At 48.5% G+C, this 27,947-nt stretch overlaps 2 protein-coding genes across 3 annotated transcripts; one reads left to right on the top strand and one right to left on the bottom strand.

Annotated features, from left to right (window-relative positions):
* The first annotated feature begins 9,895 nt into the window (after positions 1–9,895).
* Positions 9,896–12,198, top strand: LOC122393544 (dehydrogenase/reductase SDR family member 7-like). Of its 2 annotated transcripts, none has more exons than XM_043389709.1 (2): positions 9,896–10,105; positions 10,525–12,198. In XM_043389709.1, the coding sequence occupies exon 2, from the start codon at positions 10,525–10,527 to the stop codon at positions 11,497–11,499; it is 975 nt and encodes a 324-aa protein (XP_043245644.1). In that variant the 5' UTR covers positions 9,896–10,105; the 3' UTR covers positions 11,500–12,198. The 2 variants fall into 2 exon arrangements, with proteins under 2 accessions (XP_043245644.1, XP_043245645.1); XM_043389710.1 differs by having other exon boundaries at positions 9,974–10,017.
* An 826-nt stretch (positions 12,199–13,024) lies between these two features.
* Positions 13,025–26,126, bottom strand: LOC122393542 (importin subunit alpha-5-like). The gene is made up of 7 exons (XM_043389707.1): positions 25,673–26,126; positions 16,917–17,182; positions 16,367–16,584; positions 15,537–15,971; positions 14,578–14,826; positions 13,990–14,172; positions 13,025–13,699 (listed from the first exon to the last, which is right to left on the bottom strand). Exons 2-7 carry the CDS (start codon positions 17,170–17,172, stop codon positions 13,448–13,450), a joined length of 1,593 nt encoding a protein of 530 aa, XP_043245642.1. The 5' UTR covers positions 17,173–17,182; positions 25,673–26,126; the 3' UTR covers positions 13,025–13,447.
* Positions 26,127–27,947: the final 1,821 nt, after the last annotated feature.

Raw genomic sequence — 27,947 nt, forward strand, 5'->3', positions numbered from 1 at the left:
CGCAATTCTGGATCCGCCAATGACAATGTATTATGTAACCTGGCATGCTGTGATATTTGATTGATTGCTGACTGAAGTTGGTTTAAAAATTGGGGCTAATGCTCGTATACCTCGTATGGTATCCACTCCCAGTTATGAAGACTGGCATCTGACCAGCTTCCCGTATTGCTGAGTGGTTGTAACAGGGATGCGAACTTGTCGAACAATACCAATAGAACTTAGCCAATAACTGATATCCGATTGAGAACCGGGAGCAAGAATATAGAACTGTTAGCATTATCCTTTTAATTAGGATTAGCCGAAGTTGCGATTAAGTCGGCATCGCACTAAAGCCAGGGCGTTGCCCTGACAGCTCGACATTTGGGCGAAATATGCGAGCAAGTTATCCGGAGCAGGCCTCGTCAGCGCCATTATTTCGAAGTCGTCAAATAACGGTACTCATTGTAAGCCAACGGGTCGTCTCATCTGAATAAGGATCGTTTTAGAAGTTTCATACCTCGTTTATGACTTTGCGAGAAGACGGCATGGCATCAATTGTGCCGGCGAGCGACCGAGGAAATCGGATAATGATGTCTAATTTATCAGACCAAACTGAGGAGCCCGAATTTATTATGCGAGGGCCAGCTGTGGAGACTTGATAAGCTGGATAATGGATACGCACACGCAACGCATTACGGGGTATGCATTGCTTCAAGGGGAAATGAATTAATATAGACTTATCTATTATGATTTATGGACTCAACTCATATTGTTGCACCTATCTGCGTCAGACAAGCGCATGCCAGGCTTCACCGCTTTACAGTTAACTTATCTCCCACATAGTTATGTTTGACAAGCCCAGTCGTTGCTTGTTGATTCAGTCGGACCATGCCAGATCAGTTCCACTCAGGCTCCACCCGAGGCTCATTTGATAATTGAGCCCACGGCCACATCTACATGTCTACACCTAGCTGTCCCATCACGCCACGGGCCTGACAATTTCAGCAATACAGCGGCCACCATTGACGAGATCATGTATTAAACTCAATATCATAATAGCGCAGCAGATTGCGCTGGCAAGATTTAGTAGAACCAACATAATACCGGACAATTTCACAAGCCTTCACCTTCTGATCACGTATTTCAATAAGCGTGCAGCACCTCTTTCGGTATTGAAGCTAGGAGTCAATAAAAACGTGCCGGGCCGATCAGGCATAGAATGCATCAGCCTGCGATATAGGAGGCGATAGCAGTATCGTCTCGGACGGTCCAAAAGCTCTGCCCCTACTTCGACGCCTGCACCTATCTCGGCCCGTTTATACCCCTCCGATGCGCATGGTCTTTAGTTTGTAAGCGTCTGGTCTGTAAGCCCCAGGTAATACGCTTCTGGCCTGCGCGCTCTTGTTCTGTTATATACTTGTTATTTGAGGTCCGCTCCGAGATATGAAACTCTTTGTCTGTCTCTGTAAGCGATTGATTTCCAAGCACGATCTTCACGCGTGATCTATGTCATGCGCCTGATGTCCACGCTTCTGATCTTGATAATTATGAACTTCAAGCTCCTGTTCTGGAAGCATCTGAGCTGCTGTGGCTGAAACTGTGGCGAGCTTCTCGTGTCTCTTCAGCGAACCATGTATCGGTCTCCAGAGAACGGATTTTGGCGCCTGATCCTGGTCCAATGTCTGGTGCAAGCAGTTCACATCCAACGTCCAGTAAGCACCGATAAAAGTTCAAAAAGTATTGACCAAAAGTTCGCACTCAGCTTCCACTGAACGACCGCACTCTTCAATGAAACGCTGCGCTCACCGCTTCACATTTGGACAAATGAGCTGCAAGCAGACGCAAACAACCGTTGACCGTCAAGAGACGTGCACCTTTTCTTCGACGGTGATTGAACACAGAGGAACACCATTCTTGTGTTTGCTGCTAACGCTGTCCGCGGCTTCCACTGCTGCCGCTGTCTGCTCCCGTGTCAGGCCACGCTGGCCGGTGCGGTCACTGCCGGCTCTCCATCTGCCCTCGCCGGACGGTGTCACTGCGATCACTGCCGGGGCTCTCTATCTGCCCTCGCCGGCCGGTGTCACTGCGGTCACTATCTGCTCTCTGTCTGACCACGCCGGTTGGCGTCGCGGCAGTTTACAAACGCCGTCTGCGCCCCACTGACTGTCCTCGAGCACAGGATTGCCGACACGATTGGACGATAGGGGGCCGGCCCGATAATTGTTCGGCGACAAGTGCGCGCCGGGCCGCGCCCAGGTGGCAGTGTGAGGAGCTGCCAACAGCCGTCACATGCAGACACTGCACCAGACCCTAATTTATCAAAAAGACACTGACGTCCTTGAGAAGGAGTTCCGGGTCACATCTGAAGGACAGCACTGAAGTGGTGGGTCACAGCTCAGCCACCATTTTTTTTTAACTTTTCGGGATAGTTGTGATATTTTATATCAGTTCGTTCGTATAAAAAGCTGTGCTTAGGCTTAACCCTCGCATGTGTAGGGGGGGGGGGTCGGATGAACCCCCCATGGTTTTTCGCGAATAACTCGCGTAAAAAGCGGCCGATCGCGACGAAACTTTCAGTACCCTCTCATTGATCAATTTTACATCTACCCTGAAAATTTCATGACCCTGACCCAAATGACCTTTGACCTGTGACCTCTTTTCCGAGACCATGTTTGGCCTGAATCGCGATTCCGCGTATGTCGGCTCGCATTAGCCGCGCGTTTGCAAGCTTTTCGTGGTTTCAAACGTTCAAACATGTGATTTGATGTTGCTCCCATGCATTAGAATGGGTGTCAAGGTCACCTGAAGGTCAGGTCAGGTCATTGACCTTTGGTGACCTCGGGTGACCTCGGTTCACTTTTTCGAGTTTTACATGTTTCTAGGCTAGTTTTTGGAGCTGAATTCGAATTTAGCAACCATTTGAACATTTACGAAGTAGTTTTGGTGCCTTCGTAACATGTTACGAAGCTGTCAGAGGCGGTTGACACGTACTACGAATACCCGTCACAACCCCTACTGGTTGACCTGACCTGACCTGACCCGACCTGGTCTAAATGCTTAAAGACATCATCTGTGATGAAAACTAACACGATATTCGTGATGAGCACCCCGAAAAACCCCTTAGCAGCCACACTTTACGACTTTCTAATAGGTCCCGATTTTCCCGACTTTGGGTCATTGACCTGACCTGGAAGGTCAACCAATGACCTAGGACCTTAAAATTGGGTATCATCGGCTTCCTCTCGTCACGGGCAACACGCTCGTTTTTTCCGCGAAGCTCTAGCTCGATCAGGGGCCAAACGGCAAGGGGGGTCCAACCGACCCCCCCCCCCTACACATTAGAAGCTGGCAAACGCCGCACACATGCGAGGGTTAATTTGAGCTAATCATTGTCACTTCAGAAATTCTGATACCTATAGTTCCTTGAAAAATATTTATAGAGAACACACAAAAGAAGAAAATGTTAGGAAACAGAGGGCAAATTTATCATATACCGACGTGCAAATGAGAGGGCATCGCCGGGGTGTTCAAAATATCGCTATAAGCATGCCGTTTGAAAATCGCCTAAACATATCGACCAAACATAACATATAAAGAAGGGAGCTTTCGGTCGTTCTGGAAATCAATAGGTAATAATGCGGCATTAAAAACACACACTGGGCCATAAACCAGTTAACGTGACTAAATGGTGCGGGAACCTTGCTGTGTTTTTGACTTTGTACTCGCCGAGATGAATTTGTTGACAGAAATCTTTCATGACGATTGATCCTTCGGGTTTTTTCTGATATTCCTTGCACCTATGCAGCATTTCTTCACCTGAAACAATTACTAGATAACACCATTAATGCTTAGAAAACGACTTTAAAAGCAACAGATACCTACATATAGGTACAGTCCACAGCAGAAGTAATGTGTGGTTTCAGTCATGGGTATGTTCTGCTTCTGAAGCCTAGGAACGATTAGCCAGACTGCAACGAGACTTTAAATGTAGCTTACATGTATCTTCACCCTTTCAGCTACAACTTTATCTATTGACGTCTTCTTTTCAATCAGTCCGCATTTAAAAATCGTCGGTCAAAGCCATCCGTTGAGATTGGTAAAACCACACATTACTTTAGCGGTGGGCTGTACCTACACTGTAAAAAATATTGACGAGCTATGTGTCAAAACAAGGGTCTCGAAACAGTCACCAGGTTGTCAATGCTTCCGGTACCTACCACTTGACTAGTTACCGCTTAGTTAGCTTACAGGCTGAGAACTATCCAGATCGTTATGATCCGGTATTGTTATGATACCCTAGGTGTACCTTTGTTTTGAAGTGCTGAATTAACTATCAAGGTTGTTTGACGTTTGTTTTCGCCTCAATCCGAAACGAGGAAGACCCTCATCAAATTATTAGGTGAAAGCCAGCCTCAGGATGATCAAAATACTAGGGGTAGTTTTGTCATAGTAATCTGTGAAGGTTGAGGAACAAGCCGTAGCAATGCACTCGTCACTAAACCAGCCTGAGATTATTCGCCAGGTAGCGGCTGCGTTTCCCCAGGTATATTGGCGTTTCCCTACTTGCTGAATCATGTTAGCAACTTTCCATTTCCAGACACTTTTTACGGCAAATAAATTGTTGGGTTATTTGGAAGGTGAATGACAATTTTATTTCTATAAGTCAATACATTTGTATTTCCGATTGCCCTAAAACTTTTTTTTTAATCGTTTGCGGTAGGTTTTTATTGTTCGCAATAAAGTTGCGCACCTGTGAATCCTTCACTTAATGCGTTCCCGGCTTCCCGGCGCCAGCTGTTGCGCTGTGCCGTGCCAGTGCCGTGCCGCGTTCGGTCGGGGGTGCGCGAGTCTGTGCAGTGCGAGTGTTTATCACTGGGCAAACCTGTATCGTTTCCATTTGTGCAGTGTCTAGTTATGAAGAATTGCTTGCCGATATATGACCTGCAGTGATCGACGTTCTGATTCAATAACTTGCCATAAGCCATTATTCTCAACGAAATCGCGCAGAGACGTTTGCAAAGTTGTCGAGGGGGGGGGGGCGAAACAAGAGCGATTTTAAATGAATTGCTCTCCATGCAGTGCAATAGGACTTAGGTTTAATTTTTCGAAAGTTGTGGAGCCGCCCCCGGTGTCCGGCCTGGCCAACTCTCTCAAGAACCGACAGCTAACGGAGCACTGAAGTTTCACTACGACGATTTCCGCCAAAGTTATGAAGAAAGGGCAAGTGCAAGAAGTACAAAACTTCTCTTGGTAATCAAAACTTAGGTTTGGCAAATTCCAAACCCTAAGTCACTACAACTGTGGATATAAATAAGCTGGTTATTGACGGCCAAGCTCTGGCCAATCTGAGGTTCAGACCTATCATCAAGTTCATGAGGCAGCTGCGGTTGGGCGGCTCACGGGCTCCACTGCATAGGCTCAGACAGGTACTCTACAAAATGTCGTCTGTGTTCTTAGGTTCAGATCTATCGATAGGTATGTGCATGCTTCTGATTCGATTGATAACTGTAAACGGGCGCTGGAAGTGAAAGATTCGCTTGATATACGAAAGGTGCATTGCAAGAAAGCATATTATTTCAGAAATACACTTTCATTTTATCTTGAGCGTTTTTGGAATGGGCCGGATGAATTCGTCATCAAACTGGTAAGGGATTTCGTTTGAAGACCACCGATATTTAATAATATGATGGTCTTCAAACGAATTCGCTGGCAAATTCGATGACTGGATTGGGCGGCGTAGGATCTGCTGGTCATCTGACTATGGGTTGAGCAATACGTTAGTTTTGACCTAGTTTGAGCTTCATTCGTTAAGTAGGAACAAGACGATGCTTCTTTTGAGCATCGTCACTAAACAAGCCGCCCTCGTTTTGACATTGTTTTTCGTTATTATTGTTACTAGGTACTTTGTTATCATACACAGCATTAACGAGGACCTGCTTCCAAAACAAGGCAGAAACGCTCCAGCTATTTTTGGGACGTGGTAAAAACTAACCGACACCTGGTAACTGTCATCTGACGAACACAAAACAAGCCAGGGGCTCGCAGCGTGTGTCAAAAGTAGGATGCAAAACTAGTCTGTACCCCCGACATTTAGCGTTGACCTATTTATTACGGAATCAATTTTACAACTCGGCAACGTTTCAAAGCCTCAGTAAAGTGTTTAGGTAGGTAATTTAGGGGCTTTTGGTAGAAAAAACATGATAGGTACCTACGAGTAGTAAAGTAATCTTGGTACCTACTACCTAATCAATGATGTTTTCGATAGACTGCTGAAATTTTGACGTTGGTCACCAGCGTGAAATTTTGGAGATCAAACGGATCAAATAGGTGCCCACTGCCCAATATTCCGACGTGAAAGAAAAGGGCTACCAAACACGAACACTTCATCTGAGCAGATTGCGATACGGCATAGTTAGGTGCCTATTTACCTAAAAGTGACCTTACGAATGTAGCATATCACCGGGTGTCAGTATTCGGAACAATTCATTTTTTCGAAGATTATCTGTGATAGGTAATAGGTATCCCAGTCGCATGCTTTCAGTAAGTAACGCAGTATGAGTCTTTGCATCGTGATTCACGGGTCTTGATTCGAGCAATTTTATTGTTGTTTGTTTTGTTGGGTTGGGCCCTTTCGGTCTGACCAGACCATTTCATGGGGCCGGAAGGATGATAGGAATTAGGTATATGTAGGTAGTACATTGATCTGGTCGAGCACCCTGGTGAGTCGCCGGGGCTGAACCCGTCCAGAGGGAGAACAGGCCGACCAGCCCCCCCCCCCCCAAGCACTCACCGCACCAGGCTACGGGCGTGCTATTACGGGCAATCCCGCATGGGATGAAGTTGCCCGTCCAGCCCGGAGCAGGAGAAAGAGGCGTGGAGGAGAAGGAATTGTATGTCCCGTCTCCGACTCTCCCGAGATGGAAGACATGGGGAACGAAGGTCGATCAATAACCGAGTATAACCTTTAGGTAAGAAGTGCGATTAGAGTGACTACCGTACCGATAATGCTAACCAGGGCATTGGCAGCCGAGAAGAAGTGAACACAGCCGAAAACGCAGTGTCTGCCTGCCGCTGCCGCCAAAGAAAACTGGATATATAGTGGCGACATCTACTTCAAAATTCTTATCAGTGAGCGACGAGCGTCACCTACGTTAGATCAGACCAGTTCTGAGACATTACCTTACCTAGTCTAGTACCTACCTATTAGGCAATTGTTAGAGAATTTATCACTTTGTGCTCATTGATGCAAACTGACTAGCCACATTCTCCTAATTTATTTATTCAATAATTCGAGTTCTTGATTCCACCAGAGCAGGGGTGTCGTTTTCCGAAAATGATTGGTAGGGCCCAAAGGCGGCGGCCGGCCATATGTGACGGGGCTTAAAAGGTAGGGTACCCCCAAATCTGCCTTTCTCATCGGATTTCGGCCACTTATTTTTTCGCCCTGGTCATTGACAAGACAAACCAAAATCTAAAAAAAAAAACATTTTGGAAGTCTAGGTCCTCACCGAGCTCCATGCACAAAACGTGCAGTTAAATAGGCAGTTATAATAGTGTCGGAGGAATGCACGCCATTCTGAAAGAGGCCCACGGCACGGCTGTGCTGCAAGGGGCCAGGAACGGTTTTGATGGACCGCGCCAATTGCAATTTGCAGGGTTCGACAACTAACAAGGTCTCGAAACACCACGATAGTTAGAAAGGCCTGCTTGCCAAAATAAAAGGATGACAGTACGAGCCGGCATTCAGAAAGTTACATGCCCGATCATGAAGAAGTAGAGAGATACATCATCGACTTATTAGACCAACAAGTTCATTTATTCAAATAACCACCGCTAAGACAAACACATTTCGCGCAGCGCTTCGGGAGAGCCCTCAAAGTCTCCATAATCAAGTGGGTTTCGGACCCATCCCACGTCCAAGACGGCTGCTTTAGTCTCCCTGCAGTCAGCGAAGTTGCCACTGCTAATTTCCTTATGTTGGGGAAGAGGTGGCAACCAGAGGGTGCAGGGTTCGGAAAAAAGTGGATGCGACAACAACTCGAAGCCACATTTCATCGCTTCACTGATCGTCACCCCGCGCATGTACGCAAGTGCGTGGACGTGGATCAGGTGCACACTTAATCAGCTTCCCTATAGCCTCTCCTCGATGTCTATCGAATGGACGCACATCATCAATTGTGCGCCCCTGTTTTAGAAAGTTGACAAGCAGAGCCCCGTCGGCATTCCAAAATGCAACCACTATCACCTTGCCGACTAACTTCAACTCGAAACACTCATTTGGTGGCCGTTACTCGGTGTGCTTCCACTTGCGCAACTCGGCACGGTGTCCCTTAGTGACACCCACGTGACACCCACAATTCCTTTACGGTGACAAGTCAATGACATCTTCTAGATATTCGAAAATGTTTATATTACTTGTATACCGCTGACGAAGTGACAATAATAGTCACGAAACTGTCCGGAAAAGCCGAGTACTTTAATTCTAGATATTCGATAAAGGGGCCAAAAACACCGCGCTAAGCCTCCTTTCGAGCTTGCCTTTTCTCTGCAGAGTCCACAAACGGGGGATACATCTTGCAGAGATCTTAAACATAACATGATAGATTCCAGTGGCGTAGCCAAGTGAGGGGGGGCGGGCACAGGGGGCACGTGCCCCTCCCATCGGGTCCAGGGGGCCCTTCGGGTCCCTGCGGCGCCAATCGGCCGCTGAGGGTCCACGCTGGCCATATTTCGTCTCAAAGGGACCCCACAGGGCTCGTCAGAGCTCAGCAGCTCTAAGGGTCCCACGCATATCTGTGATGGCCATAAACCAGTGTATCTGAGGACCCCGAAACGGCGCTTAAGAGAGCCCTCACCGGCGACTGTGCAGGTCCCACACCGGCGCCTCTGAAAGCCCCACACATGTGCATCTGACTAACACCCACCGGTGACTTTTGCGTGGCCCACACCGGCTATTCTGAGGATCCCACCAGAGTCTGAGAGTACCGTGCCGTTCTCTAAGGACCCCACTGAACTTCTGAAGGTGCTGCCGGCCTCTGAAGACCCTTTGCCGGTCTGAGGAGTGAGGACCCCTTGCCGTTCCCTAAGAACCCCCTGCCGGCTTGCGAAGGGTTCGCGACAGCAGCTCCTACGGCCCAGCAGGCTACACACGTCTGTGACGACTGTACAAATATGCTTGTTTGCTTATCTGTTTATTTTGATTTTTTTGCCAACTGATAAGTGACAAAAGATTGGTAGGGCTCAGCGAACATTGGTAGGGCCCAAATAAACATTGGTAGGGCTCGGGCCCTACCAGGCCTATACAAAACGACGCCCCTGCACCAGACAGGGGTGGAGAATTAGGGGTTTTGGGGGTGCTCAAGCACCCCCTGAAATTCAAAAGAGTCACCGTGCAATAGTGCTCCAGCGGTGCTTAACTTACGTCTGAGACACAAACTGCTTTGCGTAAGCCGCGAGGTGAGTGATGCTGCTTGGAAAACGTACCTTTACGTGCTTATCTACGCAAGAATTCGAAGCTTCCATTCGCCAGATGCTAGAAAAGCACCCCCTGGGATTATGACAATTCTCCGCCCCTGGCACCAGAGTCAAATAAGTCTTGAGTTGTTGACTACTTTGTATTGCTAATTGCTATATCTCAGTCATAACTCATCATGATCAATGCAATGTTTACACTATAATGGTATCACCACCCTGGTTGAATTTTGAATTTAAAGGCATGGTGATAAATCCATTTGATAGATTTATTCAGAATTCAAAAATTAATTCAACTTTATAACAAAGCGAAATTGCTGAAAGAACAACTTTGGAGTAGGGAGGTAAATTTTCTAAGACTTCAAATATGGCAGTAATTTGGTAGGAATTTCAGAAGATGTTAGTGACGCGTATAAGACATTTCGGAAAACTACGTCCTACGTCCCTTATAACATAGGTACACAAAATAACACAGTGTCAGTGTGATATACATAGACCAAACATAGACTTTCTGTGAAGAGCTTTCAGTCTTTTCAGTAATATTTTTTATTACTGTGTACTAGTTTGGTAGGTATGTACCTACTATCGGAATTGATTTCACAATTCTGCTGTTAAATTGAATACCATAAGAAGATAGAAGGGCAGACTACACGAGGTAAAGTAAAGCACATCATTTGGCTTTTGCCAGCTCAAGCTTACATCTAAAAAGCAAAAATATTTGTTGGTTTATTGCTCAACATTCACCGGTGCTATAACAACGGTTTTGAAAATTGAGGGAAATGCTTAATGAGGCTATATTGAATGCAGTATTAGCTTACAGTGTGGTTCTCTATGTATTCTCACCATCTGGGTGACGTGCAATTCCATTCCCAGTTTTTATAATTCTGATGCTTTGAACATTTGTGCTGTCAAATACATTCTTTTGCTGCTGAGAGGCTGCCTTAATGCTAGAATTTAAGAAGTAAAATCCCTCAATTTCATTGGTTAGAAAAAATATCTTTGTCTTTGACAGGAATCTCTTCATTTGAAACTGCTGTCCAGTTGTTGAATATATCTGCTATTCTGCTGTTTCAGATGATGCTGTGGCCTGTTGCTGTATGTTTACTGCTGCTGCTGCTACTGTTCCTGCTGTGCGACTGTGACCCAGTGCTGGCTGTGCTGTCGGCACTGGGCCGTGGTAGGCCGGCTCTGCGCGATCGCGTCATCTGGCTAACGGGAGCCTCCAGCGGGATCGGCGAGGCGCTGGCCGTGGAGCTGGCCGCCTGTGGCGCGCGGCTGGCACTCTCCGCCCGGCGGCCGGCCGAGCTAGAGCGCGTGCGCCGCAGGTGTCTGGAGGCGGGCGCTGCGGCCGACCAGGTGCTGGTGCTGCCACTGGACGTGACCGAGTTTGAGCAGCACCGGCCGGCGCTGGACCGGCTGCTGGCGCACTTTGGCCGGCTCGATGTGCTGGTAAACAACGCCGGCCGGAGCCAGCGGTGCGCCTGGGCCGACACGCGGCCGGCCGTCGACCGGCAGCTGTTCGAGCTGAACGTGTTCGCGCCGGTGGAGCTGACGCGCGTGGCGCTGCCGGAGCTGGTGTCGCGCCGCGGCGGCCAGGTGGTGGTCATGTCCTCCACGGCTGGCACCTGCCCGGCGCCCTGCTCCGGCTCCTACACCGGCTCCAAGCACGCGCTGCATGGCTTTTTCGGCGCGCTGCGCTCCGAGCTGTCGGCGGCGGGTCTGCGCGTGACGCTGCTGTGCCCGGGGCCGACGTTTTCGGACCTTCTGCGCAGCGCGTTTGTCGCCGAGCCGGGCCAAGTGTTTGGCGGCGAGATGTCCGCCTCCGACCGGCGCATGACCGCCGAGCGCTGCGCTCGGCTCTGCGCAGTGGCCATCGGCGCCCAGCTGGCCGAGGCCTGGATTGCCATCCAGCCTATTCTGCTCTTCCAGTACTTGAACCACTACACGCCGTGGCTCATCAACTTTGTGTTCCAGCTGACGGGCGCGCGTCTGGCCATGCAGCTGAGAGACAGTCGCAACTCGGTCCCAGTCGAGACCAAACAGAAATGAATACCGCAGAGATGAAGATCAATGACGGGAGGCCCGGTACGCTGTCCATTCATCGCTGTTTTTTTATACCCACCTTGTACTGGATTGGATATAAGGTTGAGGAATCTATAAGGGTAAGGATTTAGTGGGACTTGTTAGCACACATGTGTCGCCAATTCATGCCAATCGATAGTGTGTAATGTTGTATTTCCCAGTAAATAGTCTATATTTCAATATTTCGACCAGGGTACCAACATCGTAGCTATGGGCGGCTATCCACCTTACGTGGATAGGAAAACGTAGTTTTTCTGGCAGCCAGTTGTTTGCATTCGTCGCAATCAATGCCGTGTACGAGTTACAAGGTTATAAATGTTTTAATAGATATGAAAACAACGGCTAGAAGTGATAATATCTTAGGCATTTTCCGATGTCGCAGCTTTTTTCTTTTGGAAATTATCGAGCAATTTCCATCAAACCCAGACGTTTATCTGAAACACTGTTTGCCAGTCACCAAAATGTTGTTGTCCATAACCATTCTGCAATTGAACTGGAAATGGCTGTTCTGTGACCGGTTGATGAGCTTATTACCTCCCGCAATCGTAGCCGAGAAACTGTTGCTATTTTTACGTGGTGCTATAGGTGTAGCAAATGAAGCGCGTTTGTACAAGCCATCGATTACTATGTGACGGGGGATAAATATTTCGCAATATACGCGATAAAGAAAACAGCTGATGCGTCCTGCCACGTCTATGTAGTACAGTAGTAGTGTACAGTAGTAGTACAGTAGTAGTAGTAGTAGTAGTAGTAGTACTTTTAAGTTGAATTTGAGGTCACAGGTCGGGTCAAGGTCGGGTCAAACACCTGAAATCGGGCTTTCAGTAGCATGGACTTCAGGACTTCGCAATGGGCGCCTCTCGTCACAAACTCGTTTTCATGTAGGGGTCAGTCAAGCATAGGTCAGGGTCAAGGTCAGGTCAACCGGGTAGGCACATATCCCCGAAAATCAAAACTGATATTCGCAGTCTGTGACACATGTTTTATGGGTAATTTGGGCCGTAGAACACGATGGTGACATTCATTTTATCATATGTGTACGTGTTTGGCTAAAAAAGTTCAATTTAAGAAATGCATACAGTAGTACAGTACAGTAGTAGTAGTGTATACAGATGCTAAGTCTGTGTCGTGTTAGTTCCAAATCGAAACGAATTAGTTGCAAATCGTTTACGTTTCAATTATTTGAAATGAAGAGTCGTTGGCAGGAAGCAGATCGCCCCCCCCCCCTCGCATCAGGGTTTGTGCGTATTCCACTTTCCGAATGCTAATGAAGGAACATTTCGGAGATGTCGAAATAAATTTACCATATAATTCGCTGGACGCTGGTCGACGCATAAGAAGCCACCAGCCCACAGAGTCGTAGCTGTCCGTATAGTCCCCACTCGCCTCATGCTCAATGTGACATTGTTCAATGACGCACTAGATAGGAGTTCCATAAAGGTGTCCAAGCCTTCCCGACCCACCAGTCCTTCGAATAAGAACTCGATAGAGCATCGATAGAATACTTGGTTTATTTCCATACAAAATATCTGAACGACTAAAAACATAAAATATCGAGGCGCGTCTCACCCCGACCAGGCCTGGCGGCTGGATGGCCGCCAGGCGCTTCGCGGCACGCACAGGAGATGACAAAAGTGGCTATTGATCGGGAGCGGCAGCGCACGAGGCGCGTGCAGCTCGCCGCGGAAACAGACAGACACCGGAAGACGGCTGATTCCCGTTGTACATTGTCCAGCGTCCCGCCCACTGGAGGCGCGTCAGTCGTCGGTGGCACGCGGCACGGCGCGCGCCCTAAAACGGTCCCTATCAGTCCTCAGTCGGCACCCCAGTCAGCATCACAGTGTCTCGGAGACCAGTCTCGTGTCGGGCGACGAGCGCCCCGTGTGTAACGCGCGCGGCCGCTGCCGCCGCTCTCCTAGAACTGGAAGCCGCCGGCCGTGGCCGCGTCCGTGTCGACGCTGAGCTGGAAGCCGGCCGCGTCGGCGGTCGGCGCCGCCACCTGGGCGTCCTCCTCGTCGTCGTCGCCGAAGTACTTGCCGATTATGAAGACGGCCTTGTTGTAGATGGTCTCGTTCTCGTGCGTCTGCAGTGACTCGATGCGGTCCAGGCCGCCGCACTCCTCCACCTGGAGAGCCACGGCGCCCTCCTGGCCCACCTGCTCGGCGTACTGGGGGGCAGACAGACACAGACGGTTACAAGCAGCACGGCACGTCGGATAACCAGCGGAAAGACGGCAGACTACAGACAATATAGCTAGTGGATCTTGCTGTAGAAACAAAACAACATTATCGAGCAAAAATACGCTGTCGCAATAATAAGAACTAGCCCCACGGTAGCACAAAGCCCTCTCACGAACAATTCCTTGGGCCGCTGTCACCAGCCCACAACGCCCAACTTCCAACTGAGAGTGAGCCCCGCCAGGAGCCCGTCGGGCCAATATCCCTCGCGTCCACTCACCCGCAGCACGTTTGACAGCGCGTCCAGGATGACGGTGATGAGTTTGGCGTCCTCGGCGGCCAGCAGGTCACAGAGCGGCTTAATGACGCCCAGTCGGCAGAGCTCGGCCACCTGCTCCTGAGAGCCGCCCGACGTCAGGTTCAGGATCACCCAGACGGCCTCCCGCTGCGACCGGTAGTCACCCTGTAACACGAGGAGGAGAGATGGGTCAGACACAGTACTGATTCAATGGTGAGCGATAGTCGCCGTAGACTCACAAATGGACAAACAGACCAGAAACGGAGTGAGCGGGTCTAACTTTACACGGCGACAGCACCGCTCAGAACGGCTTTTTATCTTGGCATCTTCACAAGACCTGCAGAGCGATGAACAATATTAACCTTTCGTCAGTTGATTGGCTACCAAAGACATTCGAAGGTCACAGAGACGCCAAACTGGCGTACCGTGCCGCGCCACACGCCGGACTCCCCAAACTAGGTCATCACGCGACTCACGCACACAAACATCGGCAGCCTTCAAAACACCCACTCCCCAACCCCACACCACCGGCTAATTAACGGTTCCACGACCCCGCGCCGCCTACCGTACCTTCTGAAGCACCTCCAGGACGGGCCCGAGGAGGCCGGCGTCGATCACCGCCTGGATCTGCTGCAGGTTGCCGGCCGTCACGTTGCTGATGGTCCAGGCGGCCTCCTTGACCACGTTGGCCTTGCTGTGAGCCAGCAGGCGCGGAAAGTAGCGCATGGCGCCCGCCTTGACCACGGTGTCCGTCTGCGCGTCACTGCCGGTCACGATGTTACCGAGCGTACGCAGCGCCGGAGAGATGATAGCGGCCTCCTGGGGACAGAGACGGGATAAGCTTCACAATGGGAGATTAGTCGTCACAATAATAGCAGATTTTTCAGAATCACAGAATCCGTGAAACACATCACACGATGGTTTTCTACCATATTCATAGTTAGAACCAGGGCTGCGGAGTCGGAGTCGGAGTCGGTCGGAGTCGACAGTTGTGACCGGAGTCGGAGTCGGAGTCGGAGTCGATTTTAGAAACCCAAGCCGGAGTCGGAGTCGGAGTCACCGAAAATCTGTCGACTCCGCAGCCCTGCTAGGTCTGCGGAGTCGGAGTCGGGAGTTGGAGTCGGTCGGAGTCGACAATTCTGCCCGGAGTCGGAGTCGGAGTCGGAGCTGGTTTTTGAAAGCCGGAGTCGGAGTCGGAGTCGCCGAAAATCCATCGACTCCGCAGCCCTGTAGAACTATTTTTCAGGGTAGAGAACATTAAAAAGCAGATCGGCCATGCCAAGCAGCATCCGTACGGTTATCACGAGCCTTTGAACTCCGGTTGCTAAGTCCAGTAACTGCGTGCGTGACACAAGTACATAACACGACAGTTGGAGCTGATCAGAAATATAAATAAACAGTATTACCTTCGACCATGAGTGACCACGAGCCCACCGTCGGCAACGCTTAGCAACCCAAAAGTTTATGTCAAGCGATCCCTCCCCCCACACCCATCCCACCTACTCAAAAGGCAGCAATCCCGTCCGTACCTCCGACCCGAGCAGCTCGACGAGGCGCGGCACCACGCCGGCCTCGATGACGTGCTCGATCTTGTCGTTGGATCCGTCGGTGAGGTAAGAGAGCGCCCAGCACGCGTCCGTCACCACCTCAGTGTCCGTGTGGTGGATCAGGTGCGCCAGCGCCGGCAGACACTGGCGCACCGCGTCGAACGGCGGCGGCGGGTTCTTGTTGCGACACAGGTTGCTTATGGTCCACGTCACGTTGCGCAGAAAGTGGGCGTTGGTGTCGGGCCGCACGAGCGCCAGCAGCGGCGCCACGATGCCGCACGAGATGGTGTAGTCGCGCAGCTCGGGCCCGTCGCCGGCGATGTTGCCCAGCGCCCAGACAGCCTGTTCGGCCACGTGCTGCTCGGTGCTCGACAGCAGGGTGATCAGGTGCGGCACGGCGCCCTGGTTGGCCACAAACTGTCCGAAACACATAGACGGGAGCGGGGCGTCAGTCAGAGACAGACAGACAGAGACAGGACGGGAAGAACAGGCGCACTGCATGTCCTCTAAACATCTTCACATGGCTATTTCTGAGTCTAATGAGTGATCATTGAAGATTCATAATACAGCAACATCAGCTGAACACATTCACGAATACAACTGTTTATAGTCCATAAGACATTAATTATCAAAAGAAAACCGCAACTTTATATTAAGAGCGCGTCTCAGGATCACTGCTTACATAATATATAAATAAAACATTTCGCGCATTAATCGACGCAAAATAAAGTACAGACCAGTCGCTTGCGAGGCCCACCCATTAGCTGATAACGCCGAAAGATAGACCCTCCCCGGCCCGGCCGTCCGTCTACCTTTGTCTGCTCGGAGGTGCCCGAGGCAATATTGGTGAGCGCCCAGGCGGCCTCGAACTGCAGCTGCGGCTCGTCGGCGTGCGTCAGGAAGCGGATACAGTGCGGCACGATGCCCGCCTGAATCATAGTGTCGATCGGCGGGTTACGCTCGCGACTCAGAATCTTCCTCGCGGCCTGCACGGCCGTCAGCTGCATCGACTTGTCCGAGCCGACAATACCTGGGGACAGAAGCGCAATTAGACGGTCCATCGGGACAAGCAAACTGTGCATCGATTTCTTATTTGGATGTTTAGGGGAACACTCAGACCGGAAAAAAACCCTAAATGGAAAGTGAAAGTTCAACAATCGCCTATCACTGAATAAATATAAAACTGTTAAAAAAAAGAAAGGAGCATAACAGGTTTAGGGTTAAGCTGACAATCATGGGCAAGGTCATATTATTGCTTTGTAGCTATGTTTCCATCGAACATGAAACTGTGTGTCACGGTGATGCGTATTCGTTACGGGGTACCATCCGCTGTTTGCGACAGTCCCCGTACCCGCGTCTCACCTGCCACGATCTCCTCCATGGTGAGCGAGGGCTGTTTGGCGGTGCTCGGCTTATTGGTCGACTCCTGCAGCGGACTGGTGGCCGTGTCCTCCTCCGTCAGGCAGATGTTGCGCCGCTTCAGGATCTGGTCATCCTTCTTGGCCTTGCGCAGCTCCACGCTCGTCTCCTGACGCCGGCGGCGCAGCTCGTCAGAGTCCTTGCCGCGATTCTTGAAGTTGCGCATGCGCGCGGCGGAGCTGCGGTCGTCGGCGGACATTGTGGCACAGCTGGAACGGGATGAAAATACGTCGGTTAGTCAAAATGCTTCACTTGAAACATTCTTGGGGGATGTAAACTACTCTGTTTGCATTAATTAAATGCACAATACTTGATCCAACTAGAATAAGCTTTCACGGTTTGAGTTGGCCAGGAACAGCTCAAAAACGGGCCAGGAATAGGCTATTCAGCGGCAGTGAAGCATCACTAGTCTCCTCTCACACTTTTCCAACAACGTCATGAGATTCATATCATTTTTTGAAGCACTTCACTGCATATCCTTAACCCTGTTGTTGTTGTTGGTCTCCCCGGGTCGGCTCACGGCCGACCGTAGCCCAACGGCTCTTGGTGACTGAGGTAGCCGCGGCTCAAGGCCGCCACGGCCCCGCCGTCCCGAAGCTGCGTAGGGTCCGGTCTGATATTGCCGAGTAGGCGGAGCCTCGCGCCAGCCAAGCACGGGCACCTCAGCAGCACGTGCTCCGGCGTGTCTGGGCCCTCGCGACACACCAGGCAGCGCGCCGCCGGGCAGGCCAGATCACTGCACTGTGGGCAGTCGCGCTCGGGGCGGCGTCCGATTCTGTGAAGGTAGCTCTGCGAGCGGCTCCAGTGTCCCGCCCGCAGCTGGTGGACGTTGACCGCCTCGTCGCGAGACTCCAGGAGCACCGGCATCGGCATCCGGTCTCCCATGATGGTTTTGAAGAAGCTGTCTGGCCAGCTGCGACGCCATGCCTTGGTGGCGGAGCGGCCGACTGCCTTCACCATCGAGCGGACGTCCGTTGGGACGGCGTCTTGCGACAGGCTGGATGCCTCTTTAGCCAGCACGTCCTCTCTCTCATTGCCGGGTATTCCGCAGTGCGCTGGGATCCACTGCATGAAGACTCGGCGTTCTCCGTCCTCCGATCCTTAACCCTCGCCGGACCTATCAGTTTTCTACATACGCGCCCGGCCGAGGGGGATTGGTACGACCCCCCCCCCCTCGCCGTTTCGTCCCTGATGGAGCTAGAACGTCGCGGAAAAAACAGCGTGTGCGCCGTTAGACGCAGCGACTGGTACCCAATTGTAAGGGCTCAGATCAACCGATGAACTCTGAGGTCAGGTCAAGCGGCCTTAAAGGGACTATCCCACCTTCTAAAATGTTGTTAAAACCAGTTGAATTGTGCCTGACTTTATAGATTTGATGACCAGGAACACGGTTCTGGCATTTATTTTTCATTAAACATCTTAGGCTTCCCATATTCCAAACACAAACTTTCAAATATGTGACGTCACAGCCCAAAATTACCTCCTTCCCCAGGCCACATTACTGTCATAAAGCTGATTCTTTTTACTCTGTAGGCACCACAACAAAGTTCAGACCAAGTTTTAAGCGATTTTTCAACGACAAACCCATTTAAATCAGAATGACTAAACGAGGTGACGTCACACTAACGGTCGCTCCATGTTGAAGATAGGGCCTTGTACAAGGCCCATTTTCAAATGAAGGGAACGAATTTCTTCAACACCAAGAGGCCGCGGGGGTTGCAACCTAGATAGATAGTGGTTTCTGAACCTCGCCGCAAACTTGGCTATCTCAACTCAAACCCCATGTTAAAGGTGGGATAGTCCCTTTAAGTAGGGGTTCGGTTTTTGGTAAATAGCTTGTCGAAAAACGGCCGCAGACCCGCGATTTTGGCATCATCCTGTTCGCCTTGCTCAAGCGCGTCGAATGCTTTACTTTTTGTTTGGGTGAGGTCAACATGAGGTGTTGACATCGGGTCACGGTCAGGTCAGAGCCCCCAGGCCACGAAGCTGGTCGAAGGAGGTCATGTTGCATATCGTGTGATTCGGCAGATTTTCCTGAGGCCATTGGTGGCTTTCCCAACTCGCTAGGTCAATTTGATCAGGAGTTATTGACGAAAAATTCTTGACCCTAGTGATGTCATAAATGACGTCACACAAGGTTAACAATGCAAAAGTGAAGCATCGAAACTTGCAAGGAGTGCATGAAATCACGATTCCGTGCGGTTGAGATAGTACGAGATCGTCCCCGGCACCAAAATGGTAGCTTTCCATTTTTCACCATCGACTTTTAGGTAATGGTAAAGTCACGTTCAAATCTTTGTTCGCCCATAATATGCACGTGACTGACCTGACCTCATGTGACCTTTAGGAAGAACTGAGATATACAAGTTGTGAGACCTCTGGAGAATACTAGGCACTTGTAAGCTTCATCTCCCTGTGAAAGCTCCTCTGGCACTGAGGGCATTGCAAAGTTGCGACATCTGAGACCGTGCAGAGGTTCACTGATCACGTCATAGGTCAGTGACCCGACCTAACCCAAAAATGCGGTTGGTGTCAAAAGATCAGGCGTGAATCAAAGGTCAGGTATGTCACGTTTCTGGGCGGTGTTTCACGGGATGCTGCTACCACGCTGCTATCAAATTGCGCGAGCTGACGTCACACTTGTGGTAGTGTTGGAGCAATGGGCCTGTTGATGTTTCCATGGAAACCCAATTTGACACGTGTAAAAGCAGCGTGCTGCTATCACCTGTGAAACAGGGCCCTGCTCTATCTCCAGCGTGTTCGAAGCTATCGTCTGGCGGGGGCGGCAGAACCCCCCCCCCCCCCGCGGCGACGAGGGTTAAAGAAGGTACAATAAAGCGAAATCAGAGATGCGGAGCCGTGAAAATTTCAGACGGCTCCGGCTCCGGAGAAAAAAATCGGCTCCAGCTCCGGCTCCGGGTGAAATGTCATGGCGACCCCGGCTACGGCTACGGCTCCCGCTCCGACTCAGTACATCCCCTATGTGCAGTTATGCGGAGCCGTGAAAATTTCAGACAGCTCCGACTCCGACTCCGGCTTCGGAGGAAAAGATCGGCTCCGGCTCCCGGTGAAATGTTATGGCGGCTCCGGGCAAAATATGCCGGCTCCGGCTCCGCGACCCTGACCGAAATATTTAAAATTTGTCATACATCCTTTAACCGCAGCCTGCTGGGGATCCTGGATTTCCAAGCCTGGAGGGGGGGGGGGTGGAAGGGGCTGAAACCCCCTCTAACTCGGCTCCTGGTCCTGGGCCACGTAGCGATACGGGGTAGGCGGCCTGAGAAAGAACGTCAAAAATAATGACGAAATGACTTTGGCCACTGTTTGGGTTAAAATGTCAGGTCACCAGAGGTCATCAAAGGCCAAATTTTGCCAATTTTCAGGCCAAATGTCGGCAATTTCAACAAAACGGACCATGACAGAAAACCAAGCTACAACGCCTTGGAGAAGCACATTTGCTTTTTCAATGCTTTTTCTGAATACTTCCTTCAGATTTGACAAAGGTCAACGGTTTTGCCTGCAAGGGACAAAAACTGCCAAAATGGATGATTTTTTTTTAAGAAATAGCTTTTCTGCAATAGCGTTTCACTCAAGCATGACTGTGGCGTGGCGGCTCTAAATCCCAGTTACAATACAAGGTCAAACAGTGATTCGCAATTATGGCGGATTGAAACAGACACGCCAAAAAGTGTAAGCACCACCACGGTTTTAAAATGTCATTATCTTTACTATTTTGTATGTTTTTTTTCCAATTGTACCTAGCTAAATTAACATTTTTAAAATTGAATATATTTATTGTAATGAAACTAAATCTTATAATAATTTTCTTTCAAAATACTGATCCATTTATGGAATGGCCAGCTGATTGCAGACATGTGCATGGATCCGAGTAATGGATCTATGATCTCAGTGGATCTCGAGGCAAATTGAAGGTTCGGATCTATGATCCCACCGAATTCGGCGTGAAAAATTGTCCTGGATCTATGATCTCACAGGATCTGACAATAAACCAAAAGCATGCATCTATGGTCTGAGTGGATCCCACCATGAACAACATTTGAAACCAGGCTTCCAAGTGTTTCTCTGTCAATAAGTGCCATAAAACTATGGATTATGACGTGTTATCACATAAAAGCACTAAATAAGAACGTTTGTGAGTTATAACGAGTGATCTCTTGGGATTTCTGTGTTGACCAAAATAAATGAGGATCTGATCCCACTGGATCTCAATCAAAAATACTAGATTCTGTTCTATGATTCCTACGGATCTCTCGATAAATTAAAGAGCTGGATCTATGATCCAGTCTGCAAAACGTGGCAGCCAGCTCGACGAGGTGTTTGGGGCAGCCGGAATACTGCCCCAAATGGGGCAGTTGACTTCCGGGCAGCCCAATTTCTGCCCCAAATGGGGCATCTACTCGGGGCAGGTTAGATTATGCCCTAAATGAACTATGTATGGCATAAAAACCACACATATAAATACATTACCCGTGCAAATGCTGAAATCGGTCGCGGTATGATTCTTACTTCTTAGGTCTGGGGCGATTTGATTAAGGCTCGTGAAATTCACACACAAACCTTTCCTTGGTGGCTAATACGAAACACGGCGCGGAAAACATTCATAGCCCTGATAAAGGGAAATTTGAATATGGCAGCAGTTTTAAATGACAATTTCTGCGCTTTAGCGACGATTGTGGCGCAGCCCACTTTTTCTCGCGCGTTTCAACAATACTCCGCTTCTTTATTATTTTCTCCCGTACCGTGCGCCCCGCCCCCGGAATAGCCAAACTCTGCCCCAACTTCTCAAAAGCTGCCCCGATTTCTGCCTCTGCCCCACTGTGTCTGCCCCGACGAGATCTCGTTGAACCCTGCCACGTTTCGCAGACTGGTCTATGATCCCGACGGATCCGAGATCAGGATCTGTGGGATCAGATCCCAGATCCATTTTCTTGGATCCATGCACATGTCTGGCTGATTGTGATGCCCAGAACCTGCAGAAAGGCTGTTTTTCTATTGCCATTTTTGAGTGAATGTGTCAAATTTCAAATTGCTCTAATTTCTAGTGGAAAATGGAAGCCCTTTCACTCTGATACCTAAATGGACGCGATACCGCAGGTACCAGCACGTTATACCGTTTTTCATCTGTAGTAGAGGGCTGCATTTGTGCCCATATATCAGTTGGTGACATACCAGGGAAATAAGCTAAAATTAGAGCGCTCTATTTATTGCTCCTGCCCCATGTTGAAGAGATACCCCTAAAAGCGTGATCTTTTATCGGCCCTTACGCAGCAAGGCAGTAATTCTCAGACCGGTGGATGGTATCAATAGAAAGAGAATGCGTCAAAGATTAACATGAATTAATTAAAATAACATTAAAATGTTAATTAAGCGTGGAAATAAGTCCCAAACATAAGCTAATTATTGCTCCTACCTCGGCGACGGCGCTCCCCGCAGTCGGCGGAGAAGCTAAAATAAAAGCCACCATCCTCCTCCGTAAGTCAATTTTAGAGCGGCCGAGTGGGCCGATGCGGGGCCACCAAACTGAGGTGAGACGTGGCTAGTAATTGCAAACCGCCATAGAAATCAATATCTTAAGACGTACCATATGGGATGATTACTCTGAAGCTGGAGTGAAAGCATGAGTAGATTGCAAGAAACGAAATGCATAGATTGGTTGAATTATGTACAATAGGCACAGCTCAGATGAAGCCATTTCTATGATGTTGATATATGACATAACCCTTCCTCTCCTCACCTATGACCTAAGTGCATTGGCAGTTACCGGCAGTTTTTGAGCACGAGTGTAATTCGCCATCGGACCGCAATACATGTTGCCAGGCTGCTGCAATTACAACGAACATACGAATAATGCCTTCATTTGTAGGCGTTTGTTTTTTAGGCGGTCTTTGACGTGCAAGGGGGGCGGGGGCATACCTGTCGACAACTTGAGTTTCTCCGAATTTCAAAAACTCCCAGAATTTCAATTCCTTATGCACTGTTGTAGGTACAGCTATGTTCACAAGTTTTCGTTTCCTCCTGTTCTAAAAAGGATGATATTTGTCGATTTCGTGCGTCGCTGATAGGAGGGTGCGTTTAATAATTAGGCCCAACGCTTTCTGCATCCGCGAGTACCTTCAAAAGGGAACAACAGTTTCCATTTATTACACTATGGGACATGTGACAAAATGACCACTGGAACACGCATGAAACGGAGCTCATATTCCTAAAAATGTCTACAATCACTTCTTTTCTGACACTATTAGCAAATACCATCTCAAGTTAGGTGGTTGACAGACAGTTAATGCCTAATGGAGATCTGGGGAGACTGAGTGATGCCAATTCACCACTTAACTGATAATGAGGGCCGAGGGAAGAGAAACATGCAACATGCACAACTGACAACTTGACAAGTGACAAACACTACCACTATTGTGCAGTGCAGTGTGCACAACAAATTACAGCAGCCAGCCCAAAAATGCTTTTGGTGGCTAATTGCAAACAAGTCACTAAAAAATGTCTTAGTTGCAGCTGAACACTGCACAATAATCACACTGTTCACACATTGAGTGAGATGCCACAGGTGGTTTGAATCACACTTTGGTTCAACTGCAAATCTGAAGTGTTGTCATGAGGTTCATGCCTCCATGATCACAGCACTTTGGTTGTGGTTGGCATAACACTTGTAGTCTGCAGAGTTCCACATGAACTGCAGACACCTCATCTGGTGGTCTTCATGTTGCTCAACTTCTTCAGGAGGCAAATGTCGACCACCCAGCGGAAGCATGGCCCTGCAGAAAAGAAAGGTAATGCATAAGGTACAAACATTATCTGCTGAAACAGCTCCTTCTGTTGGCTGTTATTAAACTTTTAACATAGGTAACATAACAACATGTATTCCATGTATATTACATTTGTTGAAGTAAAATACTGCCGGCTATTTCAAAACCAGAAAATGAAATTATATTGTGGCATAATTCACCTGCTCAGCTATCAGTATCAAATAATAATTAATTTAATATTTGGCATATTCTATATAACACATTCATAGAATATTATGCTTCACGTTACAAGGACTCACAATCTTTCTGTTGGGTGTTTGATTGACGCATTAACTGAGTTTGTCTTAGGTTTTTATTGCAAAAAATTCATATTGCATTATTGTATCAAAATACTGCCAGCAATAACAAAACAAGAACATGAAATGCCAATGAGCAAGCCGCCATTCCTTAAAATGGATTACTTTGAAAGGAATTTTAGTTTCTTTTAAGGAAAAGGAGAAATGATTATCAGGTAATTATCAGAAAATCACTCAACCTGCAAGTGGCTGGGTGGTTTCACAGCAAACATCAAGCCAAAACATATACTTACATCTATCTAACAATTGAGCCATTTGACTACTACAAGGATATGTGAGCAAAATAAGAATCCAATTATCCAATGTTGACTTCCTTGCAAAGTTTATGCCTTATTTTATGAAAATGTGTCACTAGAATATGATACTTATCATCGAATATTATTTAATTTACGATTTATTTCGATCGGAATGCACATGGAGTCCCGCGCCATTTTCGTCGACGATGAATATGATCGTGTTTCATGAAGAGATAAGGGGTTTCAATGGTCTTTCAAAGCAATAATTTGATGCAAAAATGTGTAGGAAATAATATGAAGCTGGTTCAAATGGCCATCAACCATTTAAAACACCGAAAATACTCACAACTCCGTCCCGACGACCACGCAGCACCGCGAACGCCACACTACTGGCACAATGCCAAAACTGCTGTCACAGCGGAAATGTTTTTTTTCTCGATTGCAATTGTGGAATTATTAATTAAACAGAAGGTGATCTTTCCGAAAAACCGACTCATTTCATACACAGATGCATGGAAAATAAAAAAATCCCGGTAAGTTTATTTGTATTGTTTTGTCGATTTTGACATGCTCCTAGTTTGCAGCCATATTTCGATATGTTCTACAGGGAGTTCAGAATTATTTCAGGACCAATCTTTTCCTCATTCATTTTCCCGTCGATCATGAAATTTTTAGAGCGGAACAATTGGTTTCCAGGCGGTCCGAGCGATTTTCGTGAGAAGGGTGCAAAAATCGGCGTCATTTTTAGAGCCTCGACACCAGCTCAACACAGGACCCTATGGGAGACGGTGAAGTAGCGGGAGCAATAAATAGAGCACTCTAATTTTAGCTTATTTCCCTGGTGTGTCACCGACTGATATGGTCACCAAAAGTCTACTTATTGACCAATCAATTTTTGGATCTAAGCCTTGTAGTTTCCCTCGAGCTGCGCAACATATGTTATGAAAGTGACATCAAAATAACAAAACATGAAGAAATCGTGGTATATGGGAAAGTATTACGTAACTGAAAATGTCATCCAGCGCCATTTTCAGATTCCACCAAAATTCCAACTCTGCACTTGAGCCATCTTTACAATTATGTTTTCAAGACACATTTGGGCAGGGCTATTGAATATTTTGCATAAAAACACAGGAATAATAACACAGAAATCAAACGGAATACTTTTTAATTGATAAAAAATCAATAATGTTAGAACAATGCGAACAGCACGTGTTGCGCCGGGTTCGTCTCAACATCTCAAATAATCATGTACAGCTCAGTATTTGACGGAATATGGTGTAAACGTTATCCTTTGCATCAACAAGAATAGCATAGAAATAACTCACCAAAATAGGCCCGGGAAAATATATAAAGAAAAACGTCACTCCCCAGTCACTCCGACCGACGCCGCGCCAGAAGTGAGCCGGAAAGTCAAAATCCAATCCGAACAGCTGATGCCAGTGACGATTGTTTGAATACACCAATCACAAAATAGGTTACAAATGCTGATAGTGATGAATAAGTCAGAGAAGATAACTTGAAGAACTAAATGTAGGTCTTTTTTCAATTTTATGTCATCAAATATATTTTTTAAAACACCCGAAACAACAAAAAATTTTGTTTCAAAGAAAAATCACTTTTATTTTTGCAAGCAATAGTGACGATGTTTATGTAAAGAAAGCTGCCACTTTTCCCGGTGACTTGCACGGAATTGGTGGGAATTGGCATAATTTGCATATGACTTATTTCTGTGCATATCATCCAACGACATTGATAATTTATAAAACATAATTCCTTGATTAACGCGTCAACAGGTTTTCCAGGTCCTCGTCTTTCGTTTCCCACCCATTTTGGCTGGTTTCATGCATCCTGCCGTCCTCCGGAACGCTTAATTTGAGATCACTACAATGTGCCGGTTTTTTACTTTGACCTTGACCTCTGACCTTGATAACTGACCTGAGATAAAACAAAATTGGGTGCTTTAGAATCTTCCTGTGCAGATCTCTCGTCAGGTACCGTTTGTTTCCGTAGCTCCCTTATTTGCGGAGTTAGTAGGGGGGGGGACGGAAAACGGCCCCGGTTGCGGTGGTTGGGATTACCCCTCGGGTCCTCCTCAGATAAACTAGCGCAAGACTGAAATAAAGCTAAGTTTCAATTCGCGCCAACGTTGGCATTCTTCGTACTGAAGTTCGCATGCAGAGTTTTTGTAGTTTTAAAGCTATGCATGTTGTGTAAATATATCCTATAAGCACCTATATATCACCTGAAAAAAACTATGTGTGGATGCATACCTAATTTTCGAAGCTAGTACGTACTCCGTATATTCATTTCGTATTTCCATACTGCCACGATTCAATCATTGCGTGCTTACATACATCGTTGCACACGGACAAAGGTAGGTGATCTGTGCATCTACATATGTACTGCTTGTATTATGGCCCAGTCTAATGGTGCCAATCGGAGCTTGGACATTCGAAATTACAATCTTGTCCAATATCCAGTCCGGAATTTTGTTGGACAAAAGCAGCATGTTTGGACAACATTGTACACCTCAGCATTCCTACACCTCATCATTTTTAGTAATCGTGTAAGTATCTACCATTTTCACCCGGTTTAATCACCCGGTACATTTAGCATTGATTGGCGAATGGAAAGCTCAACTCTCGATATGATGAACAAAATTGGGCTGATAATAGTACATTCATGCATATTAAATAACAATGTTGAGTGTAAATTATTGCGTTGTTTGCGGACGTCTTTAGGCAAATGGCTGGCTTGGACATCGTAGGACGGGCAGTCGACGAAAACATCGGACACTGGACATACATTTTCCGAAACTTTCACCACTAGTTCAGTCCACCGGCTACCGCCGCGCTCCGCTGGCCGAGGTCCTCGCGGTGTGGGTGTAGGTAGACACCAGCGACCGCTGCCTCTCAGCCTGACGGTGGCCGGTGACGGTGGTCGGCCGGGGCACGGTGAGACGGGTGGGGCCGGGGCCCGGCGGCGGCGGTCCGGCCAGCCTTCCCGTCCGCTCGGCGCCGGCAGGCAGCCGCAGACTGTGCACCGTCAGACACAGCCGCGCCAGCTCCTCATCGGGAGCAGTCGGACCCTCGCCGGGAGCCGCCGACAGCCCCCAGCCGGCGAACTTGTCCCGGTGGCGGCGCTGGCGGCCGCTGCCGCACCTCTCAGTGGTATTGGGGCCGCTAGCAGCGGGGACGCGATCGGCACTGCTCACGGGTGACCGGCTGCCGCTCGGACCGTTACACCAGGGCGAGGGTTTCGTATGCTGGTGCCGAGCCCGTGACACATTTTTCGTGATCGAGGCGTCCGTCGTATACCGCCGACTTTACCCGGCCCTGTTCTGAATCTGATGAACCAGCGGGGGTTACAAGTCCCACTGGTGTTGGCTGCACCAGAGAGCTGCCTGGCTGATTTTCAAACGGGTGCTTATCGTGCTCCTGACACTGAATGTTGAAATTAACCCGTCTGTGATCACTGCGCGTTTCAGCTGGCTTAGCAGCACATCCAGGAAGGTGTTCAAATGAACACAGTCTGTAGCCGTGCGATTTTAGGGCCAGAAATTGTATCCGAGTCCTGTTTGGATTTTTGATGCCTGTCGCT

Source organism: Amphibalanus amphitrite, unplaced genomic scaffold (assembly GCF_019059575.1).
Source record: "Amphibalanus amphitrite isolate SeventyFive unplaced genomic scaffold, NRLGWU_Aamphi_draft 000540F_arrow, whole genome shotgun sequence".
NCBI classification, from domain to species: Eukaryota; Metazoa; Arthropoda; class Thecostraca; order Balanomorpha; family Balanidae; genus Amphibalanus; species Amphibalanus amphitrite.